The following is a 16605-nucleotide window of genomic DNA, read 5'->3' as shown; positions in this document are numbered from 1 at the left end:
AGTTTGGCCGCAAGCCTCCCAGGACGGTCAAGCAGATGTTTGAAAAAGCCAATGAGTACGCGAAAGCCGAAGACGCCGTCACCGCATCCAAGCAGTCGGGCACCACCTAGAAGCCAAAAAAAGATATGCCGACCACAGGGGGGAGTGGAAGTACCAATCACAAGGATCGCAAGCGTAAGCCCGAGGAGCTTGTGGCAACTAATACACCGTCCTCCCGACAGTGTTCGTGTGTCAACACTTTCGACAAGATCATGTACTCCCAATGCCCGCATCATCCGAATTCAAATCACGCGGTCAAAGATTGCTTCGTCTACAAACAGTTCGCAGAGCAATATGCCAAGAACGCACGCAAGCCGACTGACGGAGATCAAAGCACGTCAAAGAAGAAAAATGATGAAGATGACGCCCCGACTGGTTTTCAAGATCCTCGCAAGGAACTCAACCATATCTTTGGCGGACCCATGGCTTATGAATCTAAGCGAAGGCAAAAGCTGACCGAGCGGGAGATCAATGCTGTTGAGCCCGATACGCCCCAATATCTTTGGTGGTCAGAGACAGCTATCAAGTTTGACCGCTCGGATCATCCTGACCGAGTGGTCCACCCGGGGCGGTACCCCCTGGTACTAGACCCAGTGGTTCGCAACATCAAGCTCCGACGATACCTCATCGATGATGGGAGTGTACTCAATATTCTTTTTCCCAAGACTCTGGACGACATGCAGATCCCTCACACAGAACTGAAGCCGAGTAATGCGCCCTTTCACGGAGTCATCCCTGGGCTATCTTCTACTCCACTCAGCCAGATCACTTTGCCAGTTACTTTTGGAACTCGGGAAAACTTTCGCACAGAGAACATTTGCTTCGAAGTTGCTGATTTTGAGACAGCGTACCATGCTATACTCGGACGCCTAGCGTTAGCCAAGTTCATAGCTGTCCCGCACTATACCTACATGATGATGAAGATGCCAGGCCCTCGAGGAGTCATATCCCTGTGGAGCGACATCAAGCAAGCCGTCACTTGCGACAAGGAAAGCTGCGAGATGGCCCAGACCCGTGAGATTACGCTCGCTCGAGAGGAAATTCGACTGGCTGCATCCACAGCAACCGAAGGAGAAGTGCCGGCAACCAAGATGCCAAAGAGCGGAGAAGGCCATGCCAAGACTAAGAAAATTCCTCTAGATCCCTTTGATCCCACTAAGACTGCTGTAATAGGCGCTGAGTTAGATTGTAAATAGGAAAGCGCGCACATCACCTTTCTTCAAAATAATAAAGATATCTTTGCGTGGAAACCATTAGATATGCCTGGTATTCCTAGAGAGGTGATTGAGCACTCTTTATATATTAAGGAAGACGTTAAGCCCATTAAACAACGACTCCGCCGTTTCGCATAGGATAGGAAGGATGCGATCAAGGAGGAATTGACCAAGCTGTTAGCAGCAGGCTTCATCAAAAAAGTCTTACATCCCGACTGGTTGGCCAATCCGGTCCTAGTTCGGAAGAAGACGAGACAATGGTGTATGTGTGTTGATTACACCGACCTCAACAAATCTTGCCCCAAAGATCCCTTCGGGTTACCTCGCATTGACCAGTTAGTTGATTCAACGGCCGGCTGCGAGTTACTCAGTTTTTTGGATTGCTACTCAGGATATCATCAGATCCGTTTAAAGGACTCTAACTGCTTCGAGACTTCATTCATCATGCCCTTCGGAGCCTACTGCTACATCACCATGCCTTTCGGATTAAAGAATGCAGGGGCATCCTATCAACGCATGATCCAGAGATGCTTTTCAACTCAGATTGGTCGCAACGTTGAAGCTTATGTTGATGGTGTAGTTGTCAAGACCAAGCAGAAGGATGTCGTGATTGTGGATCTAGAAGAAACCTTTGCGAGCATCCGCGCCTTCAGGATGAAATTAAACCCTAAAAAGTGCATCTTCGGAGTACCGTCAGGGAAGCTGCTTGGCTTTATGGTATCCCATAGGGGCATACAGGCCAACCCGGAGAAAGTCAACGTCATCCTCAACATGAAACCGCCGAGTTCCCAGAAAGATGTTCAAAACTTAACTGGATGCATGGCGGCGCTCAGCCGGTTTGTTTCACGACTCGGCGAGCGGGGGATGCCCTTTTTCAAGTTGCTGAAGAAAACCGACAATTTCTAGTGGGGACACGAAGCACAAAAAGCCTTTGAAGACTTAAAGAAACTTCTCACCACTCTACCGGTCTTAGCTTCACCACATCCGCAAGAGCCGCTGTTGTTATACGTGTCAGCAATATCTCAGGTTGTGAGCACGGTCCTGGTTGTTGAGCGTGAGAAAGATGGCCATGTTCAAAAAGTCCAACAACCAATCTACTTCGTCAGCGAAGTTTTGGCCGACTCCAAGACAAGATATCCTCAGGTGCAAAAACTGTTATATGGTGTTTTAATTACCGTTAGGAAATTATCTCACTATTTTCAAGGTCATTCGGTCACGGTGGTCACATCGTTTATGCTCGGGGACATACTTCATAACCGCGAGGCAAATGGGCGAATTGCAAAGTGGGCCTTAGAGTTGATGCCTTTGGATCTATCCTTCAAGCCACGAACTTCGATCAAGTCCCAAGCTTTAGTATACTTGTCACATCCTGATTTTTGTTTTAGGATTTATAAATTATTTAATAAATTATTATTAGAATTTATATTAAATGTTCATTAATTTACAAGTGAAGTTAAATGTGGGAAATAAAATTTCCTAAATTTAAAGCATGGATGGAATTAATTTTTATTAAATTCTCCATGATTAAGTATACTCTCTGAAATTTTCTCGGATTTTTCGGAGCTCAATTCCTAAATGATACAAAGAACAATTCAGTAATTATTTGATCATTAATGATCTAATTATAATTGTTAAGAGCTTTTCTTGTTTAAAAATGTTTAAATTATAAATTGTTGTTTAAAAGGAATTATTAGAAATGATCTTAAAAGCCTAAAAGAGAAGATCTAATTTTAATTTGCTAAATCTCAATATAAAATTGGGCTAGATAAAATTTTGTTAAATACTTCTCTTGAATCTTTAGATCCTAGATTTTTCTAGGATTTATTTGAGCCAAGAAAGTATTTTTAATAAATGGAATTGCATTTCATGAATAATTTAAATTGAAAAAGGTTTTTAAAAGTCTCTTTTGGCTTTGGGCCGAAAGCCGGCCCAAAACCTTTCTCTCTCCCTCCCCGGCCCAGTCGGCCCAGCCCGCCGTCGCTCCCTTCTCTCTCTCGGTGCCGCTGACAGGTGGGGCCCACCTGTCAGGGCTGTCTTCCTCCTCCAGCCGTCGCCCGGCCGAACCCAAGCCGAGCCGCGCCGCCGCCGCCTTTCCAAATTCGCTCGCCCCTTTCCCGATCCGGTGAAATCAATAGAGGGGAAATGATCTTCTCGATCTCCTCTACCTTTTCTCTTTTGGAATCATCGCCTAATTCAGTTTGGAAACTCGTGGATTCGATCTCGAATCGGATTCGTCTCTCTCTCCGAACCCTAACCTTTCCTTCGCGTCGCAGGTCACCGTGGGCCTTCGCCGCCGCCTCCTTGCCCCTATAAAAGGACCCCCGAGCTCCCCTCTACCCGCAGCCACTCTCGCCTTCGCCCGCCGCCGTCTGTAGCGCCCTAGCCCTGTGAGCTTTTGCGCCGCCGTCGCCGCCGTTCATCCAGCCGTGCGCCGCCGTCGCTCCGGTCGTCGTCGTCGCTCCGGAAAGCCGCCATCGGGATCGCCAAGCCGTCACCGATCTCGTCCGCCCCTCTGCCGTCACTGTCGACTGCTAGAACACCATCGCCGTCGTCAAGCCGAAGGTCGTCGCCGCTGCTTCCTCGTCGCCGTTGCCGTCCGTTGATCTTCCGCCGTTGTTTTGGTCACCGGTGAGTTCGCCGCGTCGCCCGCATCGTTTTAGTGCTCTCCTTTCGCGCCGCCGAGCAGTCATTCGCCGGCGGGCATGCATGCCCGAGTCGTCGCCGGTGATGACGTCACCGCTGACGTCATCGTCGTCGTCTCCCGTGGTCCGGCCGTGGACCGATAGATCTCGGCCGTTCGTTTTGGTTGGATCGATCTCGGCCGTTCGTTTCCGTGAGCCGCCGCCGTGCACCCGGTCCACCATGAACCCGACCCGCTGACGCAATAATCCTCTTTTCCTTTTCAAAAATAATTCATTATTGCGTCATAATTCAATTAAAATCTATATAAAGGATTTAATCTGATTTAATCTTTGAAAATTCATAACTAATTCATTGTAACTCAGTTTAATGTGGTTCAAGTTGCAAAAGTTATATAAAATAAAGATCTACATATTAAAATTATCCATAAATAGAATTAAATTTATTTAATTCTTTTTAAATGGGCTTTAATTAGATTAAATCTTGTAAAATTCGTAATAAATTCATATGAAGTCAGAATGAGGCCGTTCAAGTCTCATAATTCATCTAAAATTATGATCTACATGTTTGTTTACTTTTTATGTATTGTTTATTTGGTTTTTATTAGTCTTTTTCTTCGTTTTGCGTGTTAGCTTGTCGTTTCCGTCGTTGCGAAGGTTCGTGAGTGCGTCGGGAGTGTTCAGAAGATTAATTGAAGACCGATTATTGCAAGGCAAGTCACACAGATCCTAAACACAATCCTTTGAGCATGTTGATCCTATATTTAAATTCTCTATTTATTTCAACTGTGCATTTATTTTCGAATGTCACTGGGTGGTGTGAATCTATTCCTTTGTTATGGCCTGTTTGCATTGATTACTCTATTCCTTGATACCTTGGGTTATTATAATTTGACTAGTTGAGCTTTATATATATTGGTTCAACTAGATGTTAGATATAATTGCTTAGCCATACTTAGAAACATTAGCTCACTAATGGGATGAATCATATATACTACATTATTATTTATGGTTATATTTAATGGTAGCTCACGATGGTTAATCGTGTTATGATAATTAACTGGTAATTAAAATATGATTAATGGTGGGTTGTGAGCACATGGTTTTGAAGGTCGTTCTCATGGCAATTAAGGACCGGTTCACGAGCTACTATTGTGAAACATTAACCGTGCCAACCACAAGCCAGCGTGGGCAACGGCTTTACCTTTTGTATAGCATGGTTCATTGCGGAGCACCAGACTGAGAAGTGGCGGAGATAAGCCCACGGGGGTCGCTGGGGAGTCCATGCCTTGTTTTATAAGGGGGTGATTATGATCCAGGAATGGTGCACTGTGGTGAGTTGTGTTGTGCAGAGGGTATTGTCACAGCCTCTATTCGGGTACTTTCCAGTATCGCGACGCATGGTAGACATGATGTTGAGGCTGTGTCTTGTGGGTACAGTGGTACACCTCTGGCCAGAGTAAAACTATTCGAATAGCCATGCCCACGGTTATGGGCGGGTTGAGCAATGTTTTTTGTGATTAGTCTCACACCTCACAATAATTATTGATGCTATAACTGGTAATAATTTGTTTAGCTCCTGGTTTGGAGTTAGATCTGTACAGCCAGGTATGGTTGTTCAAGATGGTTTGGCCTGTGCAGCATGGGTGTGCTGTTCAGTGTTGATTAAAATTTCTGATTAATTACTCTATTGTTTTACTACTCTTAACTCTTTGCTAAATGCTGCTTTCGCAAATGAGACTATATTGTGCCATCCTTTGGTATCCTTGTGCATTTGCATATTTGCTGTGTGGCTTGTTGAGTATGTCATATGCTCATTCTTGCAATAATCAATCAACCTCAGTTGAAGACAAGTTGCGAAGGAGAAGACGTTTGGCTTATACCCCAGTTGAGCTGCCTGTGGGAGTGGAGCTGAAGCCATCGCTAAACCGTTAATTCCGCTGCTATTTTTCTTTTCTTTTGTAAGTATGTAACGTTATTATTATGATGGATTTGTATATTAAATTGTCAGTTTGTGTACCTCGGTTGATTCCTGGACGAGGATTTTATGCACAAATTAGTTCGGAAATTATTAGTGAATTTCCGGGCGTGACAGTTTTGGCCGACTCCAAGACGAGATATCCTCAGGTGCAAAAACTGTTATATGGTGTTTTAATTACCGTTAGAAAATTATCTCACTAATTTCAAGGTCATTCGGTCACGGTGGTCACATCGTTTCTGCTCGGGGACATACTTCATAACCGCGAGGCAAATGGGCGAATTGTAAAGTGGGCCTTAGAGTTGATGCCTTTGGATCTATCCTTCAAGCCACGAACTTCGATCAAGTCCCAAGCTTTAGCAGACTTCGTCGCCGAGTGGACCCAGTGCCAAGAAGACACGCCTGTAGAGAAGATGGAGTATTGGACTATGCATTTTGATGGGTCAAAGAGGCTCTCAGGCACTAGAGCAGGAGTTGTCCTAATTTCTCTGACTGGAGAATGGCTGAGCTACGTATTGTGGATACATTTTCCTGCGTCCCACAACGTGGCGGAATATGAGGCACTCCTTTATGGATTAAGGATTGCGATATCTTTTGGAATTCGGCGTCTGATAGTTCGTGGAGATTCTTAATCGGTTGTTAATCAGGTCATGAAAGAGTGGTCCAATTTTGGTTCAAAACGAGAAGCAGCTCCTTCCATGTGTTTGTGGAACATCTTTATGAACCAACTGTACCAAGAAAAGAAACAGCCAAGGCTACGGACACTCAAGAAGTAAGCATGATCGAAGCCGACTGGAGAGAGCCCCTCATCAAATTTTTGACCAAGCAAGAACTCCCTCAAGATAAAGACGAAGCCAAGTGGATCTCCAGGCGCAGCAAACTTTACGTCATACATGAGACCGAGCTGTACAAGAAAAGTCCATCATGGATTCTGCAACGTTGTGTGTCTTTGGAAGAAGGAAGGCAATTGCTAAGAGATATACATTCAGGCATCTATGGCAATCACGCTGCCACATGAACCATTGTTGGCAAGGCCTATCGGCAGGGTTTTTTCTGGCCTACCGCTATATCCAATGCTGTCAAAATTGTGTGAACATGTGAGGGTTGTCAGTTTTTTGCCCGACAGACTCATTTACCAGCTCAGGAGTTCCAAACCATCCCGTTATCCTGGCCGTTCGCGGTTTGGGGGCTCGACATGGTTGGCCCATTCAAAAAGGCTACCGGTGGTTACACTCATCTCTTTGTAGCCGTTGACAAATTCTCCAAGTGGATTGAAGTCAAACCAGTCGTCACAATTATAGCAGACAAGGCTAGAGATTTTTTCATCAACATTGTGCATTGGTTTGGAGCTCCTAATCGGATCATCACCGATAATGGCACTCAGTTCACTGGTGGAGTAGTTAAATATTTTTGTGAAGATTTTGGCATCAAAATCTGCTATGCCTCTATAGCGCATCCCATGAGCAATGGACAACTCGAACGTGCCAATAGTATGGTACTTCAAGGAATAAAAGCACGAGTTTTTGACCGACTACATCCCTTTGCTGGCAAATGGGTAGATCAGCTGCCGTCTGTACTTTGGTCCCTACGCACTACACCCAGTAGGGCTATGGGCCAGTCACCTTTCTTTTTGGTCTCTTGTTCGGAAGCAATGTTGCCAAGTGAGGTAGAATTCGAATCTTTGCGATTTCGTAACTTCAGAGAGGAGCGCTACGGAGAAGACTGAGTGGATGATCTCAACCGACTGGAAGAAGCCCGTGAAGCAGCCTTAATCCAGTCAGCTCGGTATTTACAAGGGATGCGACGTTATCACAACCGCAATGTTCGATCGCGAGCTTTCTTAGTCGGAGACCTGGTTTTGAGGAAAATTCAAAATTTACGAGATCGGCACATATTATCTCCTTTATGGGAAGGATCGTTCATAATTTCCGAAGTTACTCGGCCAGGTTCTTACCGACTTAAGCGTGAAGACGGTACTCATGTTGACAACTCTTGGAATATTGAGCATCTTCGTCATTTCTATGCTTAGGCATTACTTTTGTATCTTCCTCTTTGACTGCTAACATCAAGTTGTTCCTTGAGTTACCAGTCGGGGGCTACTATAATAAAAATAGAGTTTGATTTTTATCAATTCAATTTGCTTACTTGATTTATCATTGCCTTGTTTGGTCTTTTGGCTTAGTCAATGAGAACTGAAAGTTTTTAACAACTTTTGCGGGTTCTAGGCTCAATAAGGATTGACAAAAACTTTTAAGAAATCAGGGGCTGAGTTTAAATCATCAAGCACAGCATAAATTCATCAATATTGTACAAATTGTGCCTCCATCATCATCAGAATACAATGTCAATCAGTTTCAGTTCTTTCATCATCAGAGTTATCAGATCCAGTCAGCTTGAGATCGTTGTCCTGGAACCTCTCAACTACATCAGTGGCTATCTTGTCAGCAACTTTTTGTGCATCATTGATGAGGTAAAGGGCAGATTCTTCACTTGTCTCGTCTGCAAAGCCGTCAACAGCATCAATATCAATCTTCGGGTATAAGGATTTGGTCATTACCAATGCCAGACTCGCCCCCATACTTCTAGCTTCTTTGATGTTCTTAAAATATCTTCTAAGATGGATTCTCTGCATTACAAGTTCATCTCTATTCAATAAAGTGGTCAACAGGATGATTAAGGCTATGTATAAAGAGACATACATTTACAAGATGAGTGGCCGGATTGAGTGTCTTCGTCAGCAAAGAAACTTCCTCGTCCTCCTTCTGTTTATTTATCACAATTCCTTGTGACCGCATTTCATCATTCCACCATTTGACCAAGATGGGTGGACAAGAATCTTCATCTAATCGTATCCGAAGGACTTCTTCTTCGTCACCAACCATTGGGCCTTACATATTCATGGACAATGATAAAGCAATTGAAGAAAGTTTGTCGGATCAAAACGGATTTAGAAGAGTTGTTTACCTATTATGATTTCTGGTCGAGGACGAGCAAGCCCTTGCACCCTACCAGGTGAGCTGGACTTCGGGTCGGCATTGGTATCTTTTTGGGGAGGGCTGCTTGCTTGAGCCTCTACTTCTGGGATATCTTCATTTTGTTCTGTACCCGACTGATTTCCAGTCGGAGGCTCCTGCTCAGCATCGACTTCAGCTTTGGCCGACTGGTTTCCAGTCGGGGGCTCATTGCTGGCCTCTACATTGTCGGTTGTTGGTTGATTATTACTCGGGCGATCTTCGGCAGTCGGCCTGGTTTCTGTTGTAGTACCAGTCTCTGCGCCAGTCGATTCAGGGTCTTTTCCAGAAGGATCGATGTCAGATGACTTCCTGCAAATTTGAGATATGCTATCAACATTACTTCAATAGTGAATGACCAGCGATACAGGAGAAATTGCTAAATGACTTATACATGGATGACTTCCTGATTTTTGGTATGGGATGACTAGATGTTTTCTTCTTCGGGTTAGCTTGTCTTGGCTGTTTCCCAGTCACTCCTTTGCTGCCAGCCTTTTCAGCATCGTCATCCTCATCGTCACTCTTGAAGCCCCTATTCTTTCAGCTTCAGTATACGATCCATCAGGGCAAGTGCTTGGGCAGCCTCATCTCCTATGGGAAGCGAGTTCCAGGTGTCTTGATAAACTGGAGGAAGACAGGAGTACTCGGGAAGTGCAGGCTCGGGGTTTTGCACATAGAACCAATTTGCATGCCAACCTTTGTTCGAGGTTTCGAAGGGCATGGAGAAGTATTTCTGGCTCAAAGTTCCCCTTAGTTGAAAACCTACTCCCTCGACAATGCACGGTTTGCTCTTGTTCGGCTAGGGCTTGAGGAAGAAGATGCGGTGGAATAGGGCAAAATGCGGTCTGATACCCAGGAAAGCATCGCAGGCATGGATGAAGTTGGCAATACGGACTATGGAATTGGGGTTTAGGTGATGCAAACTGATCCCATAAAACTCCAGAATTCCCCTGAAGAATCTTGAGGTTGGAAGAGAGAACCCACCGTAGAAGAAATGAGAGAACACCACGACCTCGTGTGTGTCAGGGGTCGGAAATGCTTCACCGCATGCCGGACGCCACCCAATGATCTCCTTGGCCGGAAGAACACCGTGCGCCACCATCTCCTTCAAGTTTTCCTACTTAACATCAAAGGGCGCCACTGACTCTCGAAGCTTTCTCTCTTCTCTGCCATGGATGCGAATTGGATGATGCGATTTGATTTGGAAATGGCTAGGAACGGATGGGAGGTTGAAGTGGTGGTTGCGTGGAAGATTTTTGCGGAAGCTGTGAAGCTCTAGAGAGATGGATTGGGAGTGGATTTGTGAACCCTAGCTTTTTGCCGGTGTGGATTGCACTATAGCGGAGAAAGGGGAAAGTGGCGAAGGTTTCGGCGGGGAAGACGAAACGACGCTCGGTCTTCGGCGTTTATTTCGCTATGGTATCGGGAGTACTAATGGGCCTAGGCCTAAACAGTACTTTCAGCCCAATTTTGTTATAGCGTGGCTGGTTGTGATCCTTAGGGTCTTAGGCATTTGTTTTTGCTTTGGCGAAACTTGCTCACGACAGAATAGCCCAATGCTGTTAAAATCCTTTTTGACGTAGTTAGATAATTCTTTGGAATTATTACGATGCAAATAAAAAGGTGCCCAACAGAAAAGTGTTATACTAATTTTGTAGGCCTTTTTAGGCTACAAAGCTATTCAGGTCTCATTGTGATAACTGATTTTGAATAGTCATTCTCTCAGCATGTTATATGATTACTTTGGTAATGGCGTGAGTCATAGCTTAGGCTATTTAGACTCGTCGTTTATCATGCTTTATACCACATTTGATGGATGTTTTTGAGAGTATTTACTCGGATTTTTGTCATATGTGTTGATCTATAGACCTTTAGAGTGTTTCTCACTCGGGTCTCTTCTATATCTCCTTTTTGGTATGTTAAGGCTAATGCAGTCGGCTGATATTTTATTACACATCGCATATGCTTAGGTTTATGATCCCTTGGATAATTCGGTTGTAAAACCACTCGGTTAGATGTTCAGATGCACTTTGACTATGTGTTTAGTTTTTATTTAACTAATCACATAGATGGGGGCTACACCTAATTAGGTGCATCTAGTCGATGTACTTGATTTTTTCTATTTTCTGCCCTTTACAATCTTTGGTTTTAGTACTCGGGAGACCAAGGCAGAAAGAGTTGAAGCACTCGGATTATCATTTTGAATTACGAGAGAAGACTATTTCGTCGACTGTAAAGGTCTCAGGGGCTACTGTGGAGATTATGGATACCCCATACCTACACGGCATGTATATCCGACTGGGTATGGGGTGCCATGTATAGATAGAATATTTTTAGAGGGACTCGGGTTAAATTCCAAACTTGTATGTCAAGGAAATATCCGGAATCCTAGTCGGTTACGATTGTATTATATATGTAACTACCTGTTCCGTTAGGTATATGGGCTGTACTTTATAATACGGACCCCTCCCCCTATATAAGGAGGCGTCCGGGTGCCTCTTGGGGCACGATTTTTCTCCCAGATCATACGATCAATAATACACTAAGCGGATCAATTCCCGGACAGGAGTAGGGTATTACTTCTTATTAAGAAGGCCTGAACCTGTATAAAATTCCTTGTCTCTTAACCCATCTACTTTTCCAGCTTGATAGCCACCCCTTGTAGAATTCTTGTCTCTTAAACCATCCATTTTTTCAGCTTGATAGCCATCCCTTGTAGTATTGCCGAAATCTTGTTTCGACATGTAGTTAATTTCCTCTTCTACTATACTTACAAAAAGAGGCACCTCAGCCACCAAGGATCGACCATGGAGGCGATCGGCAAGCCGTGTGTGGATGCAGTCGTACGCGTGATTATTCTGTTTACACAACCCATTAATGATCGATTAATACGATCGGGTATTATTGGTCAGCCTGTACGCATACAAAGATTAGATGATGGCATAAGACCTCTGTCCAGATTCATCCTCGAGGGGTTACATCCCCACGTAGGTTAGTTTTTTTTGATGGAGGGAGTACAAAGTTAATTTTCAGAAATTCCTTGCTATTTAATTGAAAAAAATTTGGTAGTTACTTTGGATATTACTTGAGTTGAATTTCTGTATTTTGAACCTTTTTCATATTTCCATCAATTTATAGAAAAAGCCCCTATAAAACTAATCCTAATTGTCAAACCATGACCTTTCTTCAATTTAAATTGTATTCGAATTTATATTTTCTCAAATAAGGTCCAAGAATCCCACATTCGATCGCTAGCATTAAATCCCAAATCCTTTATATTCCATCTCCTCAAAATTATTCTTTAAACGCCTCTCTACTTTCTAGTGATCAAAATCCTTTTGGATCAAATCCCTTTACTATAGCACAAGAATCCTTTTATAATATTCTTCAGATTGCTTTTCTGCTAAGAAAGATGTTTTCTAACTTTAAATCCTTCCCATCTACCAAATATTCTGTACGCTCCGATGCTAGGGCTCGATTTTAATTCTCCCTAAATTTGACTAAAATTTCTAATTTCCATCTTCAAATTCAAAGGTCATTTGAATTTCATATACTCTCCATTACTTCATGAAAAGTCCATAAAATTAGTGTAACATCTAAGCCTACTCCGACACTGAGATATTTACTATTGTTATTTTTTAGAGCACAAAATTATCTACAAGCGCACATATACCACTGTAGCTTCGGGCACCGGCTTACCCCTAGTCTGCACTCCGGCCTACAACTGTATGATGTACCCGAATATGGAGGATTACGAAGGACGGATAGAGCTATCACCACCGGCTGCCCAACCCTACAACCCGTGGAGCACACAACAATCAAAGGTGTCGATTCTCTTGATCGAATACTTATAGGGTGCAAGAGATTAAGGAGAAATGGTGACATAGATGTTCAGAATTTTTTACAATTTGGTCCTTTTTGAAAACTTATTTCGCAAATAGACTACTAGAAAAACTTATCTCAGAAATGGTTCTTTTGGGGCGCCAGAATGGTTGGCGCCATGGTCCAACGGGACAGTGCCAGGATGATTGGCGCCGTCCCTCACCACTGTGGCACGCACATACCGACGTGGCAGGAGGAGGGCGCCAGCATGCTGGCGCCGCCCCCAAGAGGAGGGAGCTAGCGCCGCCCCCCCCCCCCCCCACACACACACCTCGCCACTAATCCTGTTTCTCGAACGGACGAATCATGATAGATATTTTATGCAAACACTTTAGCTTACCTTATAGCTAAAATCATATAAATAAAATAGAACACATCGTTTTGTTGGATAAGAATAGAGCTAAGTTTATAAGTTTGTTGGATAAGTTTATAAGATCTTGTGTTAACAAATCTCCAATATAAAATCAACAATAATTTTGTGTTAATTCACACCAAATTTTTGTGTTAAAATCAACAATAAAACTTGTAGATTTATTTTACATCTTTTACGTCCTATAAACAAAAAAATAAACCAAAAAAAGTTAGAGTTTGAGTTTTTTTTTACATTCGGGTGTCATTTCTTAAAACAGACGTAACTTTCTCATATGGACTCAGAATCAGGCAAATAATATATCCACGAACATCTACAGAAAAAGTTACATCGAATTTTCTATGGCTTTGCCAAGTTCGGCGATATTAGAATATCCAAATTCTGCTTGCAAGATTCTGTTTTCGAGCCGAGAAGCATTTCGGTAGAGTTTTGAAAAATTCTACAGGTTACATATTTCGTCCGTTTGAGTTTATTTTTTTATGGTTGGTTCTTGTGGGTTCCTAAATGTGAAAAAATATCAATAAAATAAAATAAAATAAAAAAGGTTCACATCTCTCTCCACTACACTAGAGAGGAGAGGAGAGGAAAAATTCTACGAGTCACATATTTCGTCTATTTGAATTCATTCTTTCTATGGTTGGTTCTTGTGTGTTCCTAAGAGTGAAAAAATATCAAAAAAAAGAAAAAAAATCGGGGAGGGGGGGGCGCAAGCCACTCTGGCGCGCTCCCCCTGCCACCTCAGCGCCGCCCCGCCACCGTAGTAGGACTGTGCCAGAGTGGCTAGCGCCGTCACGTTGGATGATGGCGTCAGCGGCTCTGGCGCTCCAAAAAGGACCATTTTGGGATAAGTTTTTTCAGGGTCTATTTGCAAAATAAGTTTTTTAAAAGGACCAAATTGTGAAAAATCCAGCATAGATGTTTATGCTGGTGTTTGATATTCAACGAAGTTATTTTGGTGTATTAGGATTCCAGTGAATAGCTAGGTTGCCTTCTTGTTGTGTTGCAGTTACGAGGATGATGATGTGGACAGGTTCAATAAATTGCTTGCAGAGATTTGATTTCAACATTTTAGAGTTGCTATGATAATTTCCTTGCTAAGCTTGGTAGTTTTGTTTCCATGTATATTTTCCCTCTAAGATTGACTGATTTGTGCTAATTGTTCACTATATGCCACAAGTAATGTATATTCCATTAATGGCTAAAGAATTACCTTATGTCATCATAAATGTACTAAACGCATATTGAAGTCTCACGTTGAACATGAATTGCTCAGTTTCAAAAAAAAAAAAATCTAGGTGCATGTATGAGTAGCGTTGAGAGAGAGATTGCTCAGTATCCACACCAAATTCTGGTGCAAGTATGAGTTTTGTTTGTGCTTTCAATTTTTCTATATAGGCTGAGAAGTTATTTATATCCTATTTGGTCATGTAATTCCAATATTTGGACTCAGCATGTAATTCTTATGTTGGACTTTGTATATAATTCCAGACGGACACACTAAAGAACCGGCGTGTCGAAAAAAAACCGAATGGTCCCATAAAAAATTCGGACAAAAAAAAACAGAAAAAAACCGCGTAAAAGAAAAACAATCAGATGGAAAAAACCGGGCAAAAAAAACCGCATGGGAAAGAAAAACCGGGATGGATCGCACGGACGAGTAAAAAATAAGGTAAAATCTAAACAGAGAGGCCTCTCTGTTTAGTCTTAACGGGAGACGGTATAGAAAGCCTACGTACATAGCAGAGAAAGCCTACACAACTATACGGGAGACAACAGAACAAACGCCTACGCATCTATATAGACATGCATTTCTTTTTTCCCTTCTTATAAAATTTTCTCCAAAATTACTTGTCCGATATACAATCCGATTACACCATTGTGTTCGTTACAATTAAATCTTTACAACAAGATCTTACATGACTATATTGCGACGAAAAAATATTTATGTTTGTAAATTACTTTTATTATATACGTAAGTTACTTTTATCATATATATAAATTACTTTTTGATTTGACTAAGTTACTTCTTATACATTCGTAATGCTCTAAATTGATTATTTGTATTATTGTTTTTAGTCAATTCTGTAACATTAAATGAGGAAAGAGAAGAAAACCATGTCTTGCATGAGACATGGTTCCGACACAACATCCAAGACATCATGTGAGATAAGTAACATTAAATTGAAGTATGGAATAGTGGTATTTGCATTGTAAGAGTAGTGTCTAGTACTAGTTTCTTGATGATGTGGAGTTTATGGAAACCATGTGTTGGCGGATAGCATGAGGCCTTCGACTAAATCTGCCGAAACCCGTGGCGAAGGCTATGGAGCAAGAACGGCGTAAGGCGAAGAGTCGTACGAGTGCCTTGCTAGGCCAGAGGCGTCTCAGGCGAAGGGTGCAAGGCGAAGACTACCTGCCGAAGGAAGACGACTTCGCCATGGCAAGTTCGCCCCCGCGATGGCCGAGGAAGCCTTTCCGGGCCATCAAGCCTAAGGGCTATAGGGCCGGCGATCGCCAGACGGCCCATCAGGGGCCCATGAGCCCCTATAACATTATGGACCCCTGTAAATGTCCCTTTCGTAAGGGTAATCATGTAAATTCCCCTGTACAACCTAAACCCTAGTAGTAAGAACCTGTAATGGGGCTATAAATAGTCCCCTAGGGCCATGTAATGGGGGGATCCCAAGTGAAATTCAAAATTTAATACACTTCGTTTTTTCAACCACTGTTGAGTAACCACGTCTTTCGACGTATGCAGTTGTCGTTTCGATAACACCATGTCTAGTGTTATGGGTTGGAACTGCCCTTACTGCGTCCGCAGATATGCCCACCTATCTGGTTTTCTCTCGTGCTTTTTTTTGGTGTATTTTTCTTCTAGTCTTCTGCACTCTCTCAATCCCATAATATAACGGATTCTAATAAGATGTAGCATATCCTAATATTACGAATCTAGATAACTCTCTGTCAATTGTCACAACTCTCTAAAATTCATTATATTATTGGACAGAGGGAGTACCTACTAGCAAATACAATGCATTTGGCCGTATTTCATGTGATAAACAGATATGTAGTAGGCACTTCTCTTTTCTACATATGTGGTAGACACTTTTTTAAGATATATGGTGAACACTTTAATTTAGGTAAAATTTTATAGTTCTTAAGAAAGTACTTAGAGGTACCAAGACTAAAAATTTTGGTATCTCGAGGCACCTAATCTAGGGATATGTAAAATGTCATAACTCCCTGTATTTTCTCAAGAATAGTAAAATTATCCTTATTTTAAATATGAGGTAAACACTTTTCTGTATAATAAAAGGTTTTTTTTAGATGTGGACTAAACATTTTCCTGGATTATTTTCTTTGTGGTCGATCGAGACACTACTTTATATTAGTTTCATGCTGCCTTGATTAAACGCTTAAACTCACATACATCTACAAGTCAAAAGGAACACGAGAAGAGACTCACCATAAA

General features: G+C 42.5%; 1 protein-coding gene across 1 annotated transcript; it reads left to right on the top strand.

Moving 5' to 3' along the window:
- Positions 1-461: 461 nt before the first annotated feature.
- On the top strand, positions 462-2159 carry LOC136354179 (uncharacterized). Its single transcript, XM_066305858.1, has 2 exons — positions 462-1205; positions 1656-2159. The coding sequence occupies exons 1-2, from the start codon at positions 462-464 to the stop codon at positions 2157-2159; spliced, it is 1248 nt and encodes a 415-aa protein (XP_066161955.1).
- Positions 2160-16605: the final 14446 nt, after the last annotated feature.

Source organism: Oryza sativa, chromosome 11 (genome assembly GCF_034140825.1).
Source record: "Oryza sativa Japonica Group chromosome 11, ASM3414082v1".
Taxonomy (NCBI): domain Eukaryota; kingdom Viridiplantae; phylum Streptophyta; class Magnoliopsida; order Poales; family Poaceae; genus Oryza; species Oryza sativa.
The sequence above is the reverse complement of the archived record's forward strand: the minus strand, read 5'-3'. Positions and strand labels throughout refer to the sequence as shown.

Coding starts and splice junctions, on each gene's coding strand:
- LOC136354179 (XM_066305858.1), top strand. CDS start 462: ATGGCTTATGAATCTAAGCGAAGGCAAAAGCTGACCGAGCGGGAGATC. Junction 1,206..1,655: donor TTGATCCCACTAAGACTGCT/GTAATAGGCGCT, acceptor GGATATCATCAG/ATCCGTTTAAAGGACTCTAA.